This window comes from Panthera leo, chromosome A1 (genome assembly GCF_018350215.1).
Source record: "Panthera leo isolate Ple1 chromosome A1, P.leo_Ple1_pat1.1, whole genome shotgun sequence".
In the NCBI taxonomy this organism is placed as follows: Eukaryota; Metazoa; Chordata; class Mammalia; order Carnivora; family Felidae; genus Panthera; species Panthera leo.
Window position 1 is genome coordinate 115,682,206 of NC_056679.1, and position 20,970 is coordinate 115,703,175.

Consider the following 20,970-nt stretch of genomic DNA (forward strand, 5'->3'; position numbering starts at 1 on the left):
AAAAAAAAAAAATATGTTGGTTTTAGCTTGCTAAACTTAAGAATCAAAACAAGGCTCTGGGGCTCCTGTGTGACTCAGTTGGTTAAGTGTATGACTTTGGCTCAGGTCATGATCTTCTGGTTTGTGAGTTAAAGCCCCACATCGGGCTCTGTGCTAATAGCTCAGAACGTGGAGCCTGCTTCAGTTTCTGTGTCTCCCCCTCTCTTTGCCGCTTCCCCACTTGTGCTCGGTCTTTCTTTCTCTCTCAAAAATGAATAAAAATTTTAAAAAATCAAATAGGAATCAAAGCAAGGCCCTTTTACAGGGATTGCTTTACATATAAAATAGATGGGGGATGCCTGGATGGCTCAGTCAGTTAAGTGTCTTGACTTGGGCTCAGGTCATGATTTTGAGATTCATGATTTTGAGCCCTGCACCAGGCTCTCTGCTATCAGCACAGAGCCTGCTTCAGATCCCTTGTTTCCCTCTCTCTCTGTCTTTCCACTGCTCTAGTGCATGTGCTCTCTCTCAAATAAACATTTTTTTTAATTTTTTTTTTTTTTTAACATTTTATTTATTTTTGAGACAGAGAGAGACAGAGCATGAACGGGGGAGGGGCAGAGAGAGAGGGAGACACAGAATCGGAAGCAGGCTCCAGGCTCTGAGCCATCAGCCCAGAGCCCGACGCGGGGCTCGAACTCATGGACCGCGAGATCGTGACCTGAGCTGAAGTCGGACGTTTAACTGACTGAGCCACCCAGGCGCCCCTAAATAAACATTTTTAAAAAGCCAGATATGGTATAAATTATAAAAGGAGTACATGTGATGAAAAATCCCATTTACATTATTCTGTTCAGATTGGTCCGTTATGAGTAACTATAGTGTTTGATACCAAACAGGATAGGCCAAGTACTTAAACATGCATTATCTCAGTTCAGCCTCACAATAGTTCTTTTGGGTGAGTGGAGTAGAAATTGTAAACTACTTTAGAGAAGAATATAGTGAAGAGACTCACGGTGGTTTCCAAAGTGGACTCATTTTCAAGTTTTTTGATACTGGTTTTGTCATTCGTGGTATCATACACTCCACCTGCTTCAGTGTGGTGTTTGAGTTGAAAAAGTGGTTTTATTTCAGCAAAATTCCTCGAAGTTGAGAGTGGCTGATCTTTTCATTAAAAGTGTTTGAACTCTGGGGCATAGAATCCATTTTTGAAGTTGTCTTCAGTATGCTGAAGTAATTTCCCTTTGCTCTGCATAGTATTATCACATTCCTTTCTCAGAAAAGTTATCTTAGTTAAATAAGACTCCCCAAAGCATAAGCAATAAAAGAAAAAAAAGGTGATTTTACATTTAATGAAGTCTAATTTAGGTGCTGCAAATAATACCATTAAGAAAAAGAATGAAAAAAAAAAGAATGAGAAAATTTGTGCAAATCATCTCTCTGATAAGGAAATTTATTCAAAATTATTTTAAAAAATCTTTATAACTCAACAATATAAAGATAAATAGCCCATTTCTGTTTTTAATGACTAAAGGATCTGCATAGACTTGTCTCTAAAAAGAATTTACAAACGGCCAATAAGCACATGGAAAAGATGCTCAGTATCATTAGTCATCAGGGAAATGGAAATCACATCCATAATAAACTAACACTTCACACCTTCTAGTATGGGTAGAATCAGCGAGTCAAATAATAAGTGTTGATGAGATTGTGGAGAAATTGGAACCTAAATATCTTGCTGGTAATAATGTAAAATGATACAGTTCAAAAATATGGTCGTTCTTCTAAAAGTTAGACTTATCATATGTGAGTTCACTCATTGGTTTATATCGAGGAGAAATGAAAACATGTCCATACAAAAACTTGTGCATGAATGTTCGTAGAAGCGGTAGCTGTAATAGCCAAAAGGTGGTAACAATCCAAATGCCCACCAGCTGGTGAAGGCATAAATAGAATGTATGTCCATACAATGGAATATTCCATGTCAATAAAAAGGGAGTACTGATGTGTACTACAACATAGATGAGCCTTAAAAACATGCTGAGGGATGCTTGACTGGCTCACTCAGTTGGCTGTCCAACTCTTGATATTGGCTCGGGTCATGATCTCACAGTTCGTGGGATTGAGCCCCGTGTTGGGCTCTGCCCTGACAGCATAAAGCCTTCTTGGGATTTTCTCTCTCTCTCTCTCTGCCCCTCTCCCGCTTACATGTGTGTGCACACACACTCTCTCAAAATAGATAAACACTAAAAAAAATTTTTTAATAAAGGAAAACATAGTGAGAGAAGCCAGATATAAAAGACCACATAATGTATGGTTCTATTTTTACGAAATATAGATCCATAAAGACAGAAAATAGATAATGGTTGCATAGAACTAGAGATCTGGGGGAAATGTGGAGTGATTGCATATGGATATGGGTTTCTTTTGGGGATGATGAAAATGTTCTAAAATTGATTGTAGTGATGGTTGCACAACTCTGTGAATGTCCTTAACAACACTGGATTGTAAACTTTTAGTGGAAGAATTTTATGATATACGGATTATCTCTCTATAGCTGTTTAAAACGTAATAACCTCTCCCTTAACTCCTAACCACCCTTTTCAGGTGACTTGGGTCACCTGCTGCTAAACTATTAATAGTGCCTACCTTCTAAGAGAATAAGGAAAATCTCATTAGGGACAGAATAACTTCCTTACACTTGGTCATCTAGATAGTCTGCTGATATTACATTTAAAACTTAGGGAGTGTTTGAGAACAGTTGAGATAAATTATTGTCAAAAAGTCCTGATCAAGTCTTCCTGATGAATTGTATAAGGATAAAATAAAGTGTAACTGTGTAGCTAAATATTAGAAGGAGGCAGAATTTAATCTTAGGAAGAAAGAAACTGTTGGTCACAACAAAACTTTCTGAGCTCCTTTTGACTATTCTAGCAGTCAAATCCCTCAGCACCATATTATTGATATTTAGTGTAAGAATGAAGTCTTTTATTTTATATTCAAAATAATATAAGGACGCCTCGCTGGCTCAGGTGATCGCGCATGTGACTTTTTTTTTTTTTTCTTAATGTTTATCTATTTTTGAGAGACAGAGAGCTAGTCGGGAAGGGGCAGAGAGAGAGAGGGAAACATAGAATCTGAAGCAAGCTCCAGGCTCCAAGCTCCAAGCTCCAAGCTGTCAGCCCACAGCCTGATGCGGGGCTCAAACTCAAGAGCTGTGAGATCATGACCTGAGCCAAAGTCAGATGCTTAACTGACTGAGCCACCCAGGTGCCCCGAGAGCATGTGACTCTTGGGGTTGTGAGTTCAGGCCCCATGTTGGGCATAGAAATTACTTTTAAGAAGGTACCTGGGTGGCACAGTGAGTTAAGCTTCGACTCTTGATTTCAGCTCAGGTCATGATCTCAATGATTCATGGCATCAGGCCTTGAGTTGGGCTCTGTGCGAAGCCTGCTTGGGATTCTCTCTCTCTCCTCCCTCTCTCTCTCTCTCTCTCTCCCTCTTCTCTCTCTCTCTCTCTCTCTCTCAAAATGAATAAACTTTAAAAACAGAAATAGGAGGACCTGAGTGGCTCAGTCAGTTAAGCATCTGATTCTTGATTTTGGCTCAGGTCATAATCTCACAGTTCATGGGTTTGAGCCCTGCATCAGCCTCTGCTAAATAGTGCAGAGCCTGCTTGGGATTCTCTCTCTCCCTCTCTGCCCCTTCCCTGTTCCTGTGTGCTCACTCTCTCTCAAAATAAATAAATAAAAACATGAAAAAAAAAAGATAAATTTAAGAATGAACTTAATAATACAGTGCTTTAGTTTTTAAATACCCATATTTAATGTACCATTACATTTTTTCCATTTTTGTGCAAAGATCTGGTGAGCAGAAACAAGTATTTTTTCCTGAAGGAAAAAATGAGGCAAAGATTTATTGGTCATATAATCTGTTTCATTTACTTTTGAGCTTCTCTTTAAAAAAAAAAAAGATTTGATTTATTTCAAGTTGTTTTTTTTTTTTTTTTTTTATTTTGAGAGAGAGCACAAGCAGGGGAAGAGCAGAGAGAAAGGGAGACAGAATCCCAAGCAGGCTCTGCATGGGCTCGAACCCACAAAAACTGTGAGATTATGATCTGAGCCAAGATCAAGAGTCAGAACCTTAACCTACTGCACCACCCAGGTGCCCCTTTTGTTTTGACCTCTTGGTGAATGTGACTCTCTGGAGATCTGTACTTGAATTCAAATGTGGGTCTCTTGAGTTTCATTCTCAAACTGTAACAGATATTCGTGGTTATGTTTTTTAGCCTTAAAGCTTCATCTTTGGGGTGCCTGGGTGGCTCAGTTTGTTAATCCTCTGACTTTGGCTCAGGTCATGATCTCACGGTTCGTGAGTTCGAGCTCTGAGTCGGGCTGTGTGCTGACAGCTCAAAGACTGGAGCCTGATTCAGATTCTGTTTTGCCCTCTCTGTCTGCCCCTCCCATGCTCACGCTCTCTCTCTCAAAAATAAACATTAAAAATTAAAAAAAAAAAAGAAAAAGTTTCATCTTTGAGTATTCTAAAGAGTAATCAGTGAGATGTGAACTTAACATTTAAACTCTCACGAAAGAGGTTGTAGCTTTTAGTTTGTGTAATTTGGTTTTCAGCATCAAACCAGGATGGTAGTGGGAGTTTTTTTGTTTTTGCTTGTTTTAGACTATCAAAACTTTTTAATTCATTACCATGAGTTTTTTTTTTTTTTGTAATATGTATTTATTTTTGAGAGAGAGAGCCTGCATGCAAGCAGGGAGGGGCAGAGAGAGAAGGGAACAGAGGATCAATCCCAACTGGGCTCTCAAGATGCTGACAGCAGGTAGCCCCATGTGGGGCTCGAACTCACAAACTGGAGATCATGACCTGAACCTAAGTCAGACACTTAACCAACTGACCACCCAGGCTCCCCGTGAATTTTTATTTTTATTTTCTTTTTAATTTTTTTTTTTAATGTTTATTTATTTTTGAGACAGAGACAGAGCATGAACAGGGGAGGGTCAGAGAGAGAGGAAGATACAGGATCCGAAACAGGCTCCAGGCTCCGAGCTGTCAGCACAGAGCCCGACGCGGGGCTCGAACTCGCGGACTGCGAGATCATGACCCGAGCCGAAGCCGGACGCTTTACCTACTGAGCCACAGGAGCCCTGTAAATTTTTATTTTTAACAGCTGCTAAAATTGATCCTTAAATGAAAGGTTTTTGAAATCTAGACGTAAGATACAGCAATATTTTATGCTAATGGCCAAATATTTTACCCCAAACTATTTCTAGAGAATTCTATTACTTGGAAACTGTAGTGATTTTTTTTTTTTAAGTTTTTATTTATTTATTTATTTATTTATTTATTTATTTATTTATTTATTTATTTTTAAGTAAACTCCGTACCACACGTGGGGCTTGAATTCACAACCTACAGATCAAAAGTCACATGCTCTACCAACTGAGCCAGGAAACTGTAGTGATTTTTTTTTAAGTATGTATGTATGTATGTATTTTTAAGTAAACTCCATACCACACGTGGGGCTCGAATTCACAACCAAGAGATCAAGAGTCACATGCTCTACCAACTGAGGCAGCCAGGTGCCACACCCCTCCCTTATTTTTTATGGCATCGTAGTGATTCCTGAACTATTTACCAAACCATTGTTATTTGAGTCCGTGTTAGATATCCTCCCACTACCTTCTTACCTCCTTTTTTATACTTCCACAAGGAGAGCTAGGAGTCGAGAAGAGTTCCAGAGGGAGACTTGAGTCAGTGATTCCAGTAGGTATTCTTAAATTAACTAGTGTAACAGAATACTCAATTAAGATTTTAATGGTAGGTCTTCAGATGCTTTTGTTAATCAAATTCCATCTTAATGTGTTTTTAGTTTAGTTCGTGTTTCTCTGCCTTGTTGATGTTGTAGATTCTAGATCATTTTAAAAAGAGACAAATATTGATCTTTCATCTGTTAGTAAGGGACTAGTAATTCTAAAGCCCTACATGTAAGTGCTCTCAGTTTTTTCTTGCTGTAAAAGCCAGTCTTTCCTAATTTGAATATTATCTACTTTGACTTTACAGTCTTGCTCTATACCAGTATTATAAAAGGAGTCTATTGTATATTAATGTGTTAAGGAAATGATATAACGCATTGAAGAGTTGAATCTTTGGTTCTTTTTTACCCTCTGAAGTAAGAAATGCTGATTTACAAGTGGAGCTTGGGCCTTGTCAAGAATTTTTGTCTCCCTAATAAGAATTTTCAAGATCTTTTAGCCCAAATACTTTTTCATTATGCATCTTACCAGTGTTCTAGACTATACTAGTCATTTTCTTTTCTCTCTTCAGACTCAGACTTGATTTAGATTCGTCATCCTGCCTAGGGCTTACCATATTGCTTATGAATAAACTGGGATTATACAGGGAATGATATGTTATTATAGTGTACCTATAATGGAGATAATTACTTCATGATGATTTTTTGTTCTTTTTCAGTGTTCCATTGGCAAGCTACGATAATGGGGCCAGTAAGTATTCAGATTGATTTTGGAATAAATGTTGATATAATTCACTCATTTTAATCCCACTTTTCTTGTTATCAACAGAATGACAGTCCCTATCAGGGTGGAGTATTTTTCTTGACAATTCATTTCCCAACAGATTATCCTTTCAAGCCACCTAAGGTAACTGGGATATGTATGGCACTTGTTTTTTATGTGCTTTCTGTGATACCAGTAAACCAGTTTATAAAAGTTTTTCTTTTTTCTCTAGGTTGCATTTACAACAAGAATTTATCATCCAAATATTAACAGTAATGGCAGCATTTGTCTTGATATTCTACGGTCACAGTGGTCTCCAGCACTAACTATTTCAAAAGGTAATGGAATAGGTATCTGATATCAAGATAAAGCAGCAGTGTTTTTTGTCTTTTAAAGGTTACTTATTTTGAAATGATGACTCTTATTCCTATTAAGAGGAGGTAGCAGTCCCCTTATTTTTTAGTAGACCTTGAGACCACTGGAGGGAGTTGGATTTTCAGGCATAGGTATTCTTTGGTGTTATGACTACTCTGACCATTATGCCATTCAAGCTTAGGTTGGAAAATGGCCTCTAGGTATGAATATTTTTTAGAGGAAAGTTAAAGTAGAAGATAATTAATATCTCTTCCAACCTTGAAATCCACGAATGGAAAGGATAGATACTGTTCCAGAAAAGGAAATAACAGCCCTTTTAGAGGAATGCTTGTGGTATAAATATAGATTATGGGGTCTTGAAGAACAAAGGATAGGTGAATTCATATTCAGGCTCTTTAAGGTTTTATCAGGTCTGGTCTTGAGGTTTCTATTAGTAACAGATTCATCCTGTAATATGACCAGTTTAATAAAAAATTCTTTATTTGATCATCTTGATTTTTTTCGTATATAGTCCTGTGTATGTGTGTTTGAATGTATATTTAAAGATTTGTCACTAATTTTGTGATGAAATATCCAGTAGTTCTAAATAAAACCTAATTATATGAGTAGGTTGGGAATTTTTTATATCTGTGAACTGAGTAGTTAACAAACATTTTCTTATATTGTTGATTTGAAATTGTACAGCCCCTCAACATCATACCCAAATGAAATCACAAGTAGATTAAAAGCTGTCAAAACACAAATACAAGAAATAGGCTGCAAATGAGAAGATAGGCTAGTGTGTTTAAAATGGGAAGAACATACAGGGCACCTGGGTGGCTTAGTTGGTTAAGTGACCGACTTTGGCTCAGGTCATGATCTTTTGGTTCATGGGTTCAAGCCCCTTAACCGACTTTGGCTCAGGTCATGATCTTTTGGTTCATGGGTTCAAGCCCCATGTCAGGCTCTGTGCTGACAGCTCGGAGCCTGCAGCCTGCTTCAGATTCTGTCTCTGGCTTTCTCTGCCCCTCCCAGGCTTGTGCTCTTTGTCTCTAAAATAAATAAGCATTAAAAAAAAAATTTTTTTTAATTAAAAAAATAAAATAGAAAGAACATATATAAAAATAAGTAAGAAAAAGATCCCAATAGGTGAATGGTCAGAAAGGAGCAAAACAATCAAAGAAATGAAAATTAAGTTCCCATTTTCCACCTTTTTAATTAACAAAGATCTTTAAAAAAAAAAAACAAATGCTGGTGAAGTACATTGAAACGGGTGCTTACATACCACAGGTAGGAGTATAGATTTGTAAATCCCAGTCAGTATGTATTAAAAGATAAGAGATTTAATCATTACTTCCCGTTGACCCAGTAATTCTAGTTTCATTCATTTGTACTAAGAAGATAGATAACCTCAAACGCTAAAAATGTTTTGTGTGGAAGTATATTTGTGAACCTGTGTGGAAATAACATTTGTGAACATTTACTTATTTCTAAAAATTAGAAATTAAAGATCCAACAGTAGAGGAAGAAATAATCCGTTCTAGCACACACTTTTAAAAAGAGTATTGATCCTTACCAATATTGTAAAAAATGGGAAAATACTATGTTTGAAAAAAGCAGAAAAGAGATAAAATTTGTATATATTATAGGTCAAGTTAATATAGAAGTATGTTTGGGCTCTTTGCTGGCTCATTCAATGGAGCTTGCAACTCTTAATCTCAGGGTTGTGAGTTCGAGACCTATGTTGGGTGTAGGGATTACTTTAAAAAAAAAATCTTAAAAAAAAAGTATGTTAAGTAGCTAGAAAGAAATAATGTGGGCATTTGGGTGATGAGATTGGTGTATGAAATATTTTTCTTTACTATTTTGTTATATTTTATCCTTTCTTTAATGTGTACATTTAGGCAGGCGGCAACATAGTTCCATGGTAAAAAACATAGATTCTGAATCCAACTGCCTATATTCACCTCTCAGCTCTACCTCTTATCACATGAATCTTGAGACACATTAACTTCTGTATTCCTCAGTTTTTCATCTGTAAAATAGGATGGTAATTCTAACCATTTCATTACTGTTATAAAGATTTCAAAAAGCAAAATGCATAGTTAATTGGTTTCTTGTAAGCACTCAGATAACTAGGATAAAGGCACTGTTCTAAAAAATGTTGGATATTTGCTGTTATAACTTTGTTGTTTTTATAAATATGACTTGTATACTCTAACAATTTTTTTTTTTTTTTTTTTTTTTTAAGTAGGCACTATGTCCAGTGTGGGTTGGAACTCACAACTCTGAGATCAAGAGTTGCATACTCTATGGACTGAGCCAGCCAGGTGCCTCTGACAATTTAAAAAAAAAAAAATTTTTTTTTTTTAATGTTTATTTATTTTTGAGAGAGAGACTGAGCATGAGTGGGGTAGGGGCAGAGAGAGGGAGACAAAATCTGAAGTAAGATCCAGGTTCTGAGCTGTCAGCACAGAGCCTGACATGGGGCTTGAACGCATGAACCATGAGATCATGACCTGAGCTGAAATCGGATGCTTAACCAGACTGGGGCATTTAGCGTGCCTGGGTGGTTCAGTCAGTTAAGTGTCAGACTCTTGACTTCACCTCAGGTCATGCTCTCAGGGTGGTTAGATCAAGCCCCACATTGGGCTCTACATTGATCGTGGAACCTACTCAAGTCTCTCTCTCTCTGTCCCTCCCCTGCTTTTATGTGTGCATTCTCTCTCTCTCTCTCTCTCTCTCTCTCTCTCTCTCTCTCTCTCAAAAAAAAAAAAAAAAAAAAGTCTGGGGCATCAAATTGAAAATTATGGCATCCCAGGCAAAAATATAAACAAAAAACTAGGAGAACACATTTTTAAAAGTTGAGGGGCACCTGGCTGGCTGAGTCACTAAAGCATGCAGCTCTTGATCACCAAGTTGTGAGTTTGAGCCTCACATTGGCTATAGAGATTGCTCAAAAATAAAGTCTTTAAAAAAAAAGTGACTGAAATAGTTTTCCAGATAAGTGGGCCCTTTTCTTTTTGTAAGCCTCTTTGTAATTGAGGGGCTGCTTGTGAAAGTGTTGTTATTGTGATTTCCTTGCCTGGTGGTTCTTCCTTCACCAAGTATCAGTAAAGATAGAAATCCAGTAATGGGACCAAGAGAGGTAGATTGTGTGTGTGTGTGTGTGTGTGTGTGTGTGTGTGTGTGTGTGGGAGGGGAAAGGTTTAATAGCTGAAATTGTTAACCATAGCTCTTTTTTTTCTTCCCCCTTCTGTGCTTAGTGTTGATTTTTCAGTTACACTACCTCATAAGGGCCATTAATTTATTTGACTTATGTTCTCTTTGTCTGGATAGCTATCTTTTAAAATAATTGCATTCTATTTTGTTGAACTTGATTATATCAGTATACCTAAGTTTAATGTTTTAATGACTCCTTTTTGTAAATTGAATGTTTGGGCAAGTAGTTCTGTGAAAGGCCTGAATCCTATATGTGATATTATTCCTTTGTCGAGGGCAGTAACTTTGACCTGAAGTTCTTTCTGCTTTGAGTGTATATGTTAGGGATCTGAATATACAGAAACCTTAAAAGAAGCGGTTAAATGTGCTATAAAGCCACTTGATTATATGTTTTTAGATTTAGAAGTGACTGTGGGTTATGACCCTGATGAAAATGAGTATATACTGATGAAAAATATTGATGTAGATAAAAATTTAGTCATTTCAGTGAAGTGTCTCTGCAGGTTATACAAATAGGAGTATCTCTTTATGGAGAAGGAATGTATAGTAAGTTATAAGCCAAAAGCAGTGTTGTATGACTTAAAAGGACCCTCAGTAGTACAGTAAGAATCTTTTTACCAGGTCCAGGTAACCACCACCCCACCTTCCTTTCCTTCCTGGAAAGAGTTAAAAAATTTATTTATTTAAAAAAATTTTCTTAAGGTTGCCTTATTGGAATAATTGGAAGAGAAATTTGGTAAGGGAATTTGTGCAAATACTAATCTGGTAGCTTATCTAATTTCAGGTGAAGATTTATTTGAATTCTTGCCAATTTGATGGGCTGGACAAGTTTCTTCTTTCAGTAATAGTCAATAATTTCATGAACATTCAAAAATCTGTAACTTCCTGTTGTCATTTCCAGGAAATACATGAAATCTTTCCTTATTGCTGTTAGAATGTTCTGTGCTTGAAGAGGGCATCAGGTGATACACCTGACAATGGGAAGAGAAGATGTTTTGGGAATGCCATCTGCCAGAATTGTGGGCAACAGGAATGAAGAGTCAGAAAACATCTTTCCTGATGTTTTTTATTTTCCATATACTCTTAAGGAAATAGCTTTTTTGTTAACAAAGTGAATGATAAAGGGCACGTGAACCTTTTCCTCACCTCTCAGAAGCCCTTGATCTCTCTAGGTAGGAAAATGAATTATTTTCCTGGTGAATTTGATGTTTTGGGAGTAAAATGAGCTTAGAATCATTGTCTCCTGCTACAGAATATTAGAAATAAGATAGCTGAGTTCTCTTGCATCAGAATAGAAGAATTAGAATTTATTTTAGTATGTCAGAGACCCCTGGATTTAATACAATTAGTGGCCTTGGCCTCCTCCTTTGCATTCAGTAAGGAATACATAAGTTTACAACAAATTTGAACAGAGGCAATTGTATTATTTGTCTGCTGTGTTCCACGTTGTCACTGAGAAAATGGCTTAGATGAGATTCTAAATTGTCACTGAAAAGAATTTGAGAACTTAAAATGTTGTATCCTGTATACTAAGTATGGCCACCTCCATTTGGGGGCAAATACGGGCCGTTATGTTTTTAGACTAAATTGTTTTCAACTAAAAATGAAATCCATCGCATCTGAATGTAATACCTGTCGTAGAGAAAGCAGTGATTGTTCGATTTCATGGTTGTCACTTCTGAGAGCATTCAGTAGTGTGGTTGTCTTTGGAATTTTGAGAGCCATTTATTTCTGAAGATGGGTTTCTAAATATTGAGTTTTATGGCCTATGAAAAGTGTTGGTCTAGGACTTGGAAGACCTGAATTCTAATTCTACATTAATTACTCACTAACCAGGGACAGTGGACAAGTCACTTCATCAGCCTGGGCCAGTATCCTTAGGGGTTCAAGCATAGAGAAATCCTACATGAATTTTTGTTGATTCTTGTTACTATAAAGTTAGGTAGAACTCACAAAGCTCCTAGACACCACAATATGAATAGGTTCTTAGAATTTTCTTGTGTGTTGGCATCTCATGTTTCTTTCAACCCTTTGTTTTTATCCTCTACTAATTTATACCTTTTTTTCCCCCACCATTATAGTACTCTTGTCCATCTGTTCTCTGTTGTGTGATCCCAATCCAGATGATCCTTTAGTGCCTGAGATTGCTCGGATCTACAAAACAGATAGAGAAAAGTAAGTATGGCCAGAAAAGTACCTGTGGTGGGGTGGAGATGTTTGTGTCTCAGATCTTAACTCAGGGCTGAGTCAGATATTTAAAATGAAGTTCTAATATACTGACCTGGGAACAGAAAGAAGAGTGTTTACATCAAGTGTCTATAAGTAGAAGATGCTGATCTTATCTCTCATTGTTTCAAATGACTCCCACTGTCTAGAAAAACTTCTCTGTAGTTTATTTTTTAACAGCCTCATGTCTCCTGTTTGGCTTTTGACTTACGAAAGCCTGTCTTTGGTAGGTATTTGTAACTGAGTGGGAAAAGGGAATTGATTTTCTACCATTTGGCATAATCTAAAAAGAAAGTTACTACAACAAGACATGAAAGCCCCAAATTTCCTTTAAAAACAAATCTTAATGTAGAATTTACATGTTTTTAAAAAAGAATTTATGTATTTTACAATTGTACTATGAATTATTGAAGAGTGGTCAGAATATTGAAAAAGATAGTAACTGAAAGTTCTAATTTTTTAATTTTGTGCATTCATGTAAGACTGTAGGAGGCAGTAGGTGGGAAATTATGGATCATTTTCTAAAGTCAAAAGGATTAAGAATTGGGGCACCTGGGTGGCTCAGTCGGTAGGGCGTCCAACTTAAGCTCAGGTCATGATCTCGAGGTTCATGAGTTCAAATGCAGAGCACACTTCAGATCCTCTGTCCCCCTCTCTCTCCCCTCCCCAACTTGTGTTCTCTCAAAAATAAATAAAACATTTTTTTAAATTAAAAAGGATTAAGAATTATTTGAATTCTGTTGGATTAGAGAGTCTTACAGATAGTATATTTTTAAATGGAGCTACACCAGCAATGAGGGAATTTAACTGCAACTGGTTCTTAGTTTAGTTTTGTCTGTGTTTAGGTCTGAATGGTATCTATAGTCATGTATTTCTGGCTGCATTCAGAATAAAATTAGATCCTGCTTTTTTCTATTTGTGAATACATCCACAATTTTTTTTTTTTTTAAGACTTAACAAACATTTTTTTAAGTAATCTGTACACCCATCATGGAGCTTGAACTCACAACCTTGAGATATGTCGAGTTGCATGCTCTACTGACGGAGTCAGACAGGTGCCCCACACAAGTTAACTTTTTATATAGTATTTTTTTTTAAATACTTACTTTTGAAAGAGAGAGAGCATGAGTGGAAGAGGGGCAGAGAGAGAGGGAGACACAGAATCTGAAGCAGGCTCCAGGCTCTGAGCTCTTAGCACAGAGCCTGACGTGGGGCTCGAACTCACGAACCCCAAGTTCATGACCTGAACTGAAGTCAGGTGCTTAACTGAGCCCCCCAGGCACCTGAGTATGTTTCTTTATTTTTGAGGGAGAGAGTGTGGGAGGTGCAGAGAGACGGGGGGGGGATAGAGGATCTGAAGTGAGCTCTGCACCGACAGCAGCGAGCCCAATGCAGGGCTCAGACTTACCATCCATGAGATCATGACCTGAGCTGAAGTGGACTGTCAACCACCTGAGCCACTCAGGAGTCCCCACACAAATAAACTTTTAATGAGAGACCTATTTTGTCCAGTATCTAGGTGGGCATGAATGCCTACCAAGAGGCATTTTCCAAGTGATTGTAGTGGTATTGTTCACTGAACTTTTCCTGCATCTCTTTTTAAACAAAGAATCTTCTGCCCTGCTTATTTTACTACTAGAATGTTCTGGAGTAATAAACCCATTCAGTTTTAGCAACCACATTGTTAGGAAAGTATTACATGAATTTAATCACTATTGGTATATGATTTTAAGAACCATATATAATGTAGAATTATGTAGTTTTAAAAATTCCAAATAAATGAATCAGTGACTGAAGATCTTTCTTAGAAATAGGTCAGTCATTGGGGCTCCTGGGTGGCTCAGTCAGTATCTGACTCTTGGTTTTGGTTCAGGTTATGCTCTCATGGTTCATGGGTTTGAGCCTTGCGTCAGGCTCTGTGCTGTCTCTGTGCTTGGGATTTTTTCTCCCCCACTGCTCTCTCCCCTCGCTCGCTCTCTCTGTCTCTCTGTCTCTCTCTCTCTCTTTCTCTCTCACAAAATAAATAATAAAACTGAAAAAAAAAAGAAGAAATGGGTCAGTCAAATATAGAATAAAGGTGTACCAGCAAATGCTAACATGTAATCAGAATCCTATTAGCATTTAAAGGACATTGTTTTGGGTTTTACAGCCTTTTCCCACCATCACTGACTAAATGCTTAATAGAAATTTAGAAGTCTTTGCTAGACTACTACTAGTTAGTCCCTTCAAGTTATTAGATAGGATAATGAATGAAATCTGTTGCTTTCTGACTGACTCCACCTGTGTTAAGCCACGCTTCTCTTTGTGTGTACAGGTACAACAGAATAGCTCGGGAATGGACTCAGAAGTATGCGATGTAATTAAAGAAATTGTTGGATAACCTCTACAAATAAAGATAGGGGAACTCTGAAAGAGAAAGTCCTTTTGATTTCCATTTGACTGCTTTCTATGAGCCCACGCCTCATCTTCCCCTGTGCACATGTTTACCTGATACAGCAGTGCTGCGTGTTGTACATACTTGGAACAACAAACTAGAAATACTGTACTTCTGTACCAACATTGCCTCCTAGCAGAGAAGTGTGTGTGTGACAAGCCAGTTCTCCAAGCGTAACCTAGGTGTGAGACTAAAAGTTTTCCTTACTGACTTAAATTTGGATAACGGCAAGGTGAGGGGTGGTGGGTATGGTGTGTGCTTGGATGGGGAAGAAAAGCTCCACTGACCTGTAGGAGATTGTTTTTAAGTGGAATCCTTTTAAACTCAAAACAGTTATGAAAAGCAAGGCGAAGAACACGAAGCTGTTTCTGTATTCATTTTATTCCGAAGGACCTCCGTCTTAGGTGAAAGTTATGACCAACCAGATTAAACTCTACCCACATCCTGTATTTTAAGGTCTAAGTTTAACTGGTCAACATTTAAATGGATTGGAGCTATTAGTACATAAAGTGTGATGGGCTTTGTTCCCACATCTTTTGCATCTCCCCACCCTTCAACCTTTGTCCTTTCAGCCCCTTTCTCTCTTCCACATTCTTTGGTTTGTATGTGGTTTCTCAGTTAATACATAGCTAATAGCTCTTATTTTTCTTATGTTTTTAACTGCTTAGGTCTATCTGGATGTAAGGGTGAAAATTCATTTGATGGAAATACTTGTGTATATTTAAAGACCCAATTGCTCCCCTGGAGCTTGTACGTTCAAGAATGATTAATCTGTGTAATAAACTGATTACTACAGTCATTACATATAATTTTGTGTGAATAGGCCTTTTGATTTTAAGAACTTTGTCTAGCAGAGATTAGTGGTGGGTTTTCCCCCACCCCTAAAATGTTTTCATTTATACTGGTTGCATTTCAAAATCATGAAACAATTCCAGTTTACATAGTCAAAAGGATATCTTGAAAGTAATTTTACCGAACAAGGGCATAAGCTTAAAAGCATTTCCATGAAACTTACATGTGCAGTATTCCAGGAACATGACTGTTAAACTAAATAAGAAATTTGCTTTATTAATGAAACTAAGCTGCATTTCACCAAAACCTTGTGACATTCCCTTGGTACATAGGACATAAAACAAAGGCATTGCTATTTGGTAAGTTAAGCTTCTGTGATTGTGATTGTAAAAGAGCAACATTGACCAAACCTGGGAAACATGAGCACAATCTTGTATTGGAGAGTCTACATAATTACTTTGCACTGACATTGCAGGATGTTCATCCAATTTTAAATTGTACTGTATGTGGCTTTTTGAAGTCTTCCCTTGACTCTAGTAAATTGTAGTTTGAAACTTGTAAACAACTGTGTTTGCCAGAAACATCATTCGTGTGAACTAGGCAAGTTACTTTTTTTTCATCTCCTTCTCCTAATCTAATTGTAAACCAGGCCATCCTGAAGGCCATGGCTGATGCTCTCCAGCCATCAGGTTCTTTCAAATGCATCTTCACACTCTTGCACAAAAATTGAGGAATAAATGTCCACTGCTTTTGGTTTTAAACTTGTTTAACTTGTCTTATCTCTCAGTGTCACTATCCCCATCTCAGAACTGAAGTGTGCTATAACCTGAAACCTCTTGAACTGCTGCTTAGCTGCTGGCTACTTACTAGCATTTCTAGCATTCTTGACCTTGCAAAGAAGGTTTGGCTGTTAACCAGGTGTGGGGAAAGGAGTTAGAATTGAGCTCTAACCTAAAATTGCCCTGTATTCTCAGTATTATTGGCAGGTGGGAATTCATCAGTTTTGGATATGCTGTTAACTAGCCCGGTGACTGTGTGGGTCATTTGCACAGATCCTGAAAGCCCCATTCTTTGTCATCTTCAAGAGCAGCCAGCTCATTACCATTGATTATGTCATAACGTAGATACTTTCACAGGAGTGCTCTTAAGCATTTCTAAGTGCTAAATAAAAGCCATCATCTGGCATATAGATACCAAATGAAAGGGTTTGAATGGTCACAAACAATTAGGCCCTTGAATGCAGTTTGGTCTTGCTTATTTGAATATAGGGCATATTTGGTCCAGTCTGTATCCATGTGCCTTCGCCAGAAGAAAGTCTCATTGAGGGAGGCCACCTTCCCCAGTCATAAAAAATGTGTGTTAACTTCGGGTGGTTCTTGTCTGGGATCAGATTGCTTTTTACAGGAATGTCTCCAGCTTTATCACATGTGAAAGCTTATTTGTAGTAACCCTGAGTGTCTTGGTGAGGCAGTGGTTCCCCAGTGTATCAAAATTGATAAGTGTATGAGTTCCCTTTGCTTCTTAGTTCTTTTTTTTTTTTTTTTTAAGATTCATTGATTGATTCATTTATGAGAGGGGGAGAGAGCAAATCCCAGGTAGGCTTCACACTATAAGCACAGAGCCTGACATGGGGCTTGAACCTAGGAACCGCAAGATCATAACCTGAGCTGAAACCAAAAGTTGGACTCTTAACCTACTGAGCCACCCAGGCTCCCTGCTTCTTAATTCTTAACATGGAGTGCCGTGGACAAGTTAGAGTTGGAGCAGTCCCTCTTGATAAAACCACATGATTTCAGATATTTGCATGCTCTGTTATTGGCCAGTGGTCAAAGGTAGCATTGTCCTGCTAGTTTCTACACTTTGGATAATACACCAACTTGGAAGGAGAGCTCTTGGGTTAGGGAATGGCAGGGAGGTCTGTAGAGAGAAGGATATGGTAGTGGTCAGAGGGAGGGACCGTGTTCTCTGTAGTGACCTAGTGATAGAAGCATTCCTTTCCCATTTCCAATGGCTACAGTATTCCCCTTTTTTCCCCCATTTCTCTTTGCCTTACCAGGTTATTTTGAGCCCTAGGTATATTATCAGGAGAAATAAATGATTTCTAAATTACTGCTGGAATGCCTATAAACTGTCCCTTGTCTGCAATTAAGGTGAAACTGGCTTTTGTCTCATTCTGCTATACCATACTCCCTAATACCCGGTGGCTTTAATAGAAGAACTTTAGTTCCTGGGTCTCCTGAATTGTGAACATATCTTTCCTTCCTTCCTTTATTCCTTCCTTCCTACTCAGGAATAAGCATCTTTATTACCCCATAGAAAATTGTCACTAGTATTAGGGACCCATCTCCTTTTGATTCCCTTTGTGAAACACTTCATTTCAAGTGATGGGTTATTTTGGTGGATGTGAGGTTATACAAGGGAACGCAGATTTTTTTCCCCCAAACATACATACATACAGGTAGAGAGTGAGTGGGGGAGGGGCAGAGAATTTCGATGCGGGGCTCAAACCCATAAGGGTGCAAGATCATGACCTGAGCCAAAATCAAGAGTTGGGCACTTAACTGGCTGGGCCACCCAAGCACCCCAGAGAACACGGATTTTTAATATGAAAATAACTGAAGGTAGCACACTTTCCAAATATACATACATTCATATACATCCAAAAGGGAAAATAAATTTCCTTTGGGATGCTCCTGGAGCCTCTTTTCTACTCAATTTTTCCTTATGTTTTACATGCACTTAGATGAAAAGTGGTTGTGAGTTCTCTGTACTCCACAAAACTGCCTTAAAAGCCTTCAAAGCTCCAGCTGCTAAGTAGTTGGTCTTCAGGCTCCTTTGAATATTTCCAAGTCAATTCCTGGGTCTGGCCATGGGATCACTTTGTCATGTTTAATATTCATGAAACAACTACATTGCTCCATTGTTGCCTCCATATTTTACCTTAGTTGATAAGAGTGGGAAAGCTCAAGGGTTGGGACTGTCTAAAGCCTTTAAGTCCTTGGGCCTTAGTGGCTGAATGTATAACCTGATCACCAACCAGCTTTGGCCTTTCTCATTGACTGTTCCTGGACTGGTTGAATCAGAGTTAGACATTTTTGTGACAAGTGGTCACTTTCCATCTCTGGATTACTTGTGGAGCTGCACCTGATCAGAGGCTGAGTATAATATGCCTCTTAACAGATAGGGAACTGTATGAATATCTTAGCACCAAGGTGGCCTCTTAATAGTTTTTTATTGAGTGGGGGTTTTTGTTTTTAACCTCCTCTGTAAGTTGTTATTGGTAGAATGGCCTTTTCTGGGGCTGGGGCTCCTGAGTGCCCAGGCTAAGCTGTCTGACTGCTGTCCAGGGAAGAGCAGCTCCGGCCTTGGTGAATATGCTGTGCTTCTTTCAGACTTTTCCTGAGGATATTAGGAGAAACAGCTACCGTTTTCTCAGGCACCTCTCTCCTTTGCTTTGAGCTACTTGTCCTATTTGAATGTCTTCCTCAGTACTTAAAAAAATGGACTCTTAAAGGGTATTCCTCTGACTTAAACTGTAGTGCCGCTAGAAAATGAGTAGAGACGGTTTAGTTTCCTGTCCTCAGGATCAACTACTCCCCCAAATTGTCAGCTTTCTCAGCTTTTAGGTTTTCCATAGGAAGTGAGGGTAGCTTTAGACGCTCCAAAGCTCCTTCTTGGACCCCCTGACTTCGAAGTTTCTAGAAACAGCTCAAATACAGTCTGACATTTGGGCTTTAGTATCAGCACCGTCTCATGGGTGCGAGAGTTGGGTCATGCTTGAGATAGTTGGCAAAAGCTAGGCTACCTACTTGACTGCAAGGGTGTCTGTGGCTTCTGTCAGCTAATTAAGGAGCCGTACTGGTTAGGTCTTTCTGGGCAGTTTCCCCGCCTTCAGATGGCATTGCTGCCATCTTTGAAAAGTGTGGCTCCTCGCAGGGTGCTGCACTAAAAATTGAGGGCGGCTGGCCTTGTTTAAGAGGGTATCCAGGATTTCCCCTCACCTGCTGCACTGTGACAGGGATCCAAGGCTTTCTCAGGCCTGCCAGAGAAATTGAGCTTTTCTGTAAGTATGGCCCCAGGCCATCTCCTGGTCTTCCTTTAGAGGAGACAAGGAGAGGGCATAAGAATGGGTATGAGGAGGTTCTGGTGCATTGTAACAGGTTATGGGGCAGATACTGTTTCCATGAGGGTGGGTTCAACCTCTAAGCTGTATAGAAAGGGCATTTCCTTTTGAAGTTTAAGATGTAAACTTTGGGGGAGGGGGCAGGATTCCTTTGTAATTTCTCCTCTGACACTGTCTCTGTTTGTCCTTGCTTATCCTGCCCCCTGCTGCCCTCTAACTTTAGGTGACAGTTGGATGGGTTTCAATTACTGTGCCCACAGATGGAGGAGGTGACTAAAGTGCATTTTGCTTGAGTAGGGGTGTGAGCTGCTATCTGAGTGGATGCTAGTGCCTGAGTGGCCAGCAGAGGGCAGTGGTGACCCATGGCTGTTAAAACCGTGAGGTGGGTGGTCAGTAAATCTGCTTGGACAGAACCTGAGAGGGGCTTTTGTTGGGGTGGGGAGGCCTATTTGTGCTTAGCTTTGTCACATTTTATCCAGAACTGGATGGACCAATATCTAGCTCAGTCAGGCCCTGTCATAGCCTTAGTCACAGCAAGGGAACAGGCCCCAAAGGCTGCCAAAAGTGTCAAACTACCAGTTCCCCTCTCTCCTCTCCATTGGTAGAGTAGCCATATCCCTAGGTTGTGGACAGGTTAGTAGGGTCCAGGGCATGGCCCTTTGTCCACCTGCTTACAGGTTGCATGGGAGTAAAGGTCCTGTCCATCACTTCATATGAATAATGAGATCTCATATTTTGGCAGCTCTCTGCCTGGTGCCCACTCTTGCCTTTCCCCAGAGGCAAGCAGTCCCTGTCACTCCAGCCAACCAGCCCAGTCTCATCTGCCTGCCCACCTACTCTGGGCAACAAGGACATGTTTTCATAGCCTGAGGGATGGAGGCCTAGGGACAGGAGGAACAGAGCTGGGGACTGGTTGATAGGGCTCTGGCCTTCCCTTGTTTGTTTTAATCTATCTTGTGTTTGAGGGCTCCAGACTCCCCAGTCTTCCAGCCCAACAGCTGTGAGCCTCCAGGGCCACTACCCAGAAGCCAGCTGCCTCTTCTTGGGGAATTCTTTGAAATTCCAGTCTTGGCCATCTGGATATGCAAATGTCTCCAGATTTGCTGAACCCTCCAAGTGGCTACACCCTAGGCAGAATTGTGAGAATTCACCACCACTATCCCCAGATGGGGAAACCTGCCTAGGGGCTGTTGGTGCCTGAAACCCAGGTTTTCAACTACTGAAAGACAGACTGTAACAGTGGGGGAGAGAGGAGTCTTGAGGGCTCCCCAGATCCTACTCTAGTTTCTAACTATATAAGGGGATTTTGC

General features: G+C 39.2%; 1 protein-coding gene across 5 annotated transcripts in view; it reads left to right on the plus strand.

Moving 5' to 3' along the window:
- The window catches only part of UBE2D2 (ubiquitin conjugating enzyme E2 D2), a 53,299-nt gene extending 37,745 nt beyond the window's left edge, over window positions 1–15,554 (plus strand). For 4 of the 5 annotated variants that reach the window (XM_042936734.1, XM_042936738.1, XM_042936753.1 and 1 more), the window contains 5 exons: window positions 6,466–6,497; window positions 6,576–6,653; window positions 6,742–6,847; window positions 12,167–12,260; window positions 14,626–15,554. In XM_042936734.1, the coding sequence (XP_042792668.1) occupies window positions 6,466–6,497; window positions 6,576–6,653; window positions 6,742–6,847; window positions 12,167–12,260; window positions 14,626–14,671 (356 nt within the window). In that variant the 3' untranslated portion in view covers window positions 14,672–15,554. Of the gene's footprint in view, window positions 1–5,704; window positions 5,758–6,465; window positions 6,498–6,575; window positions 6,654–6,741; window positions 6,848–12,166; window positions 12,261–14,625 lie in introns of all 5 variants that reach the window. The other variant, XM_042936763.1, reaches the window with a different exon arrangement.
- Window positions 15,555–20,970: the final 5,416 nt, after the last annotated feature.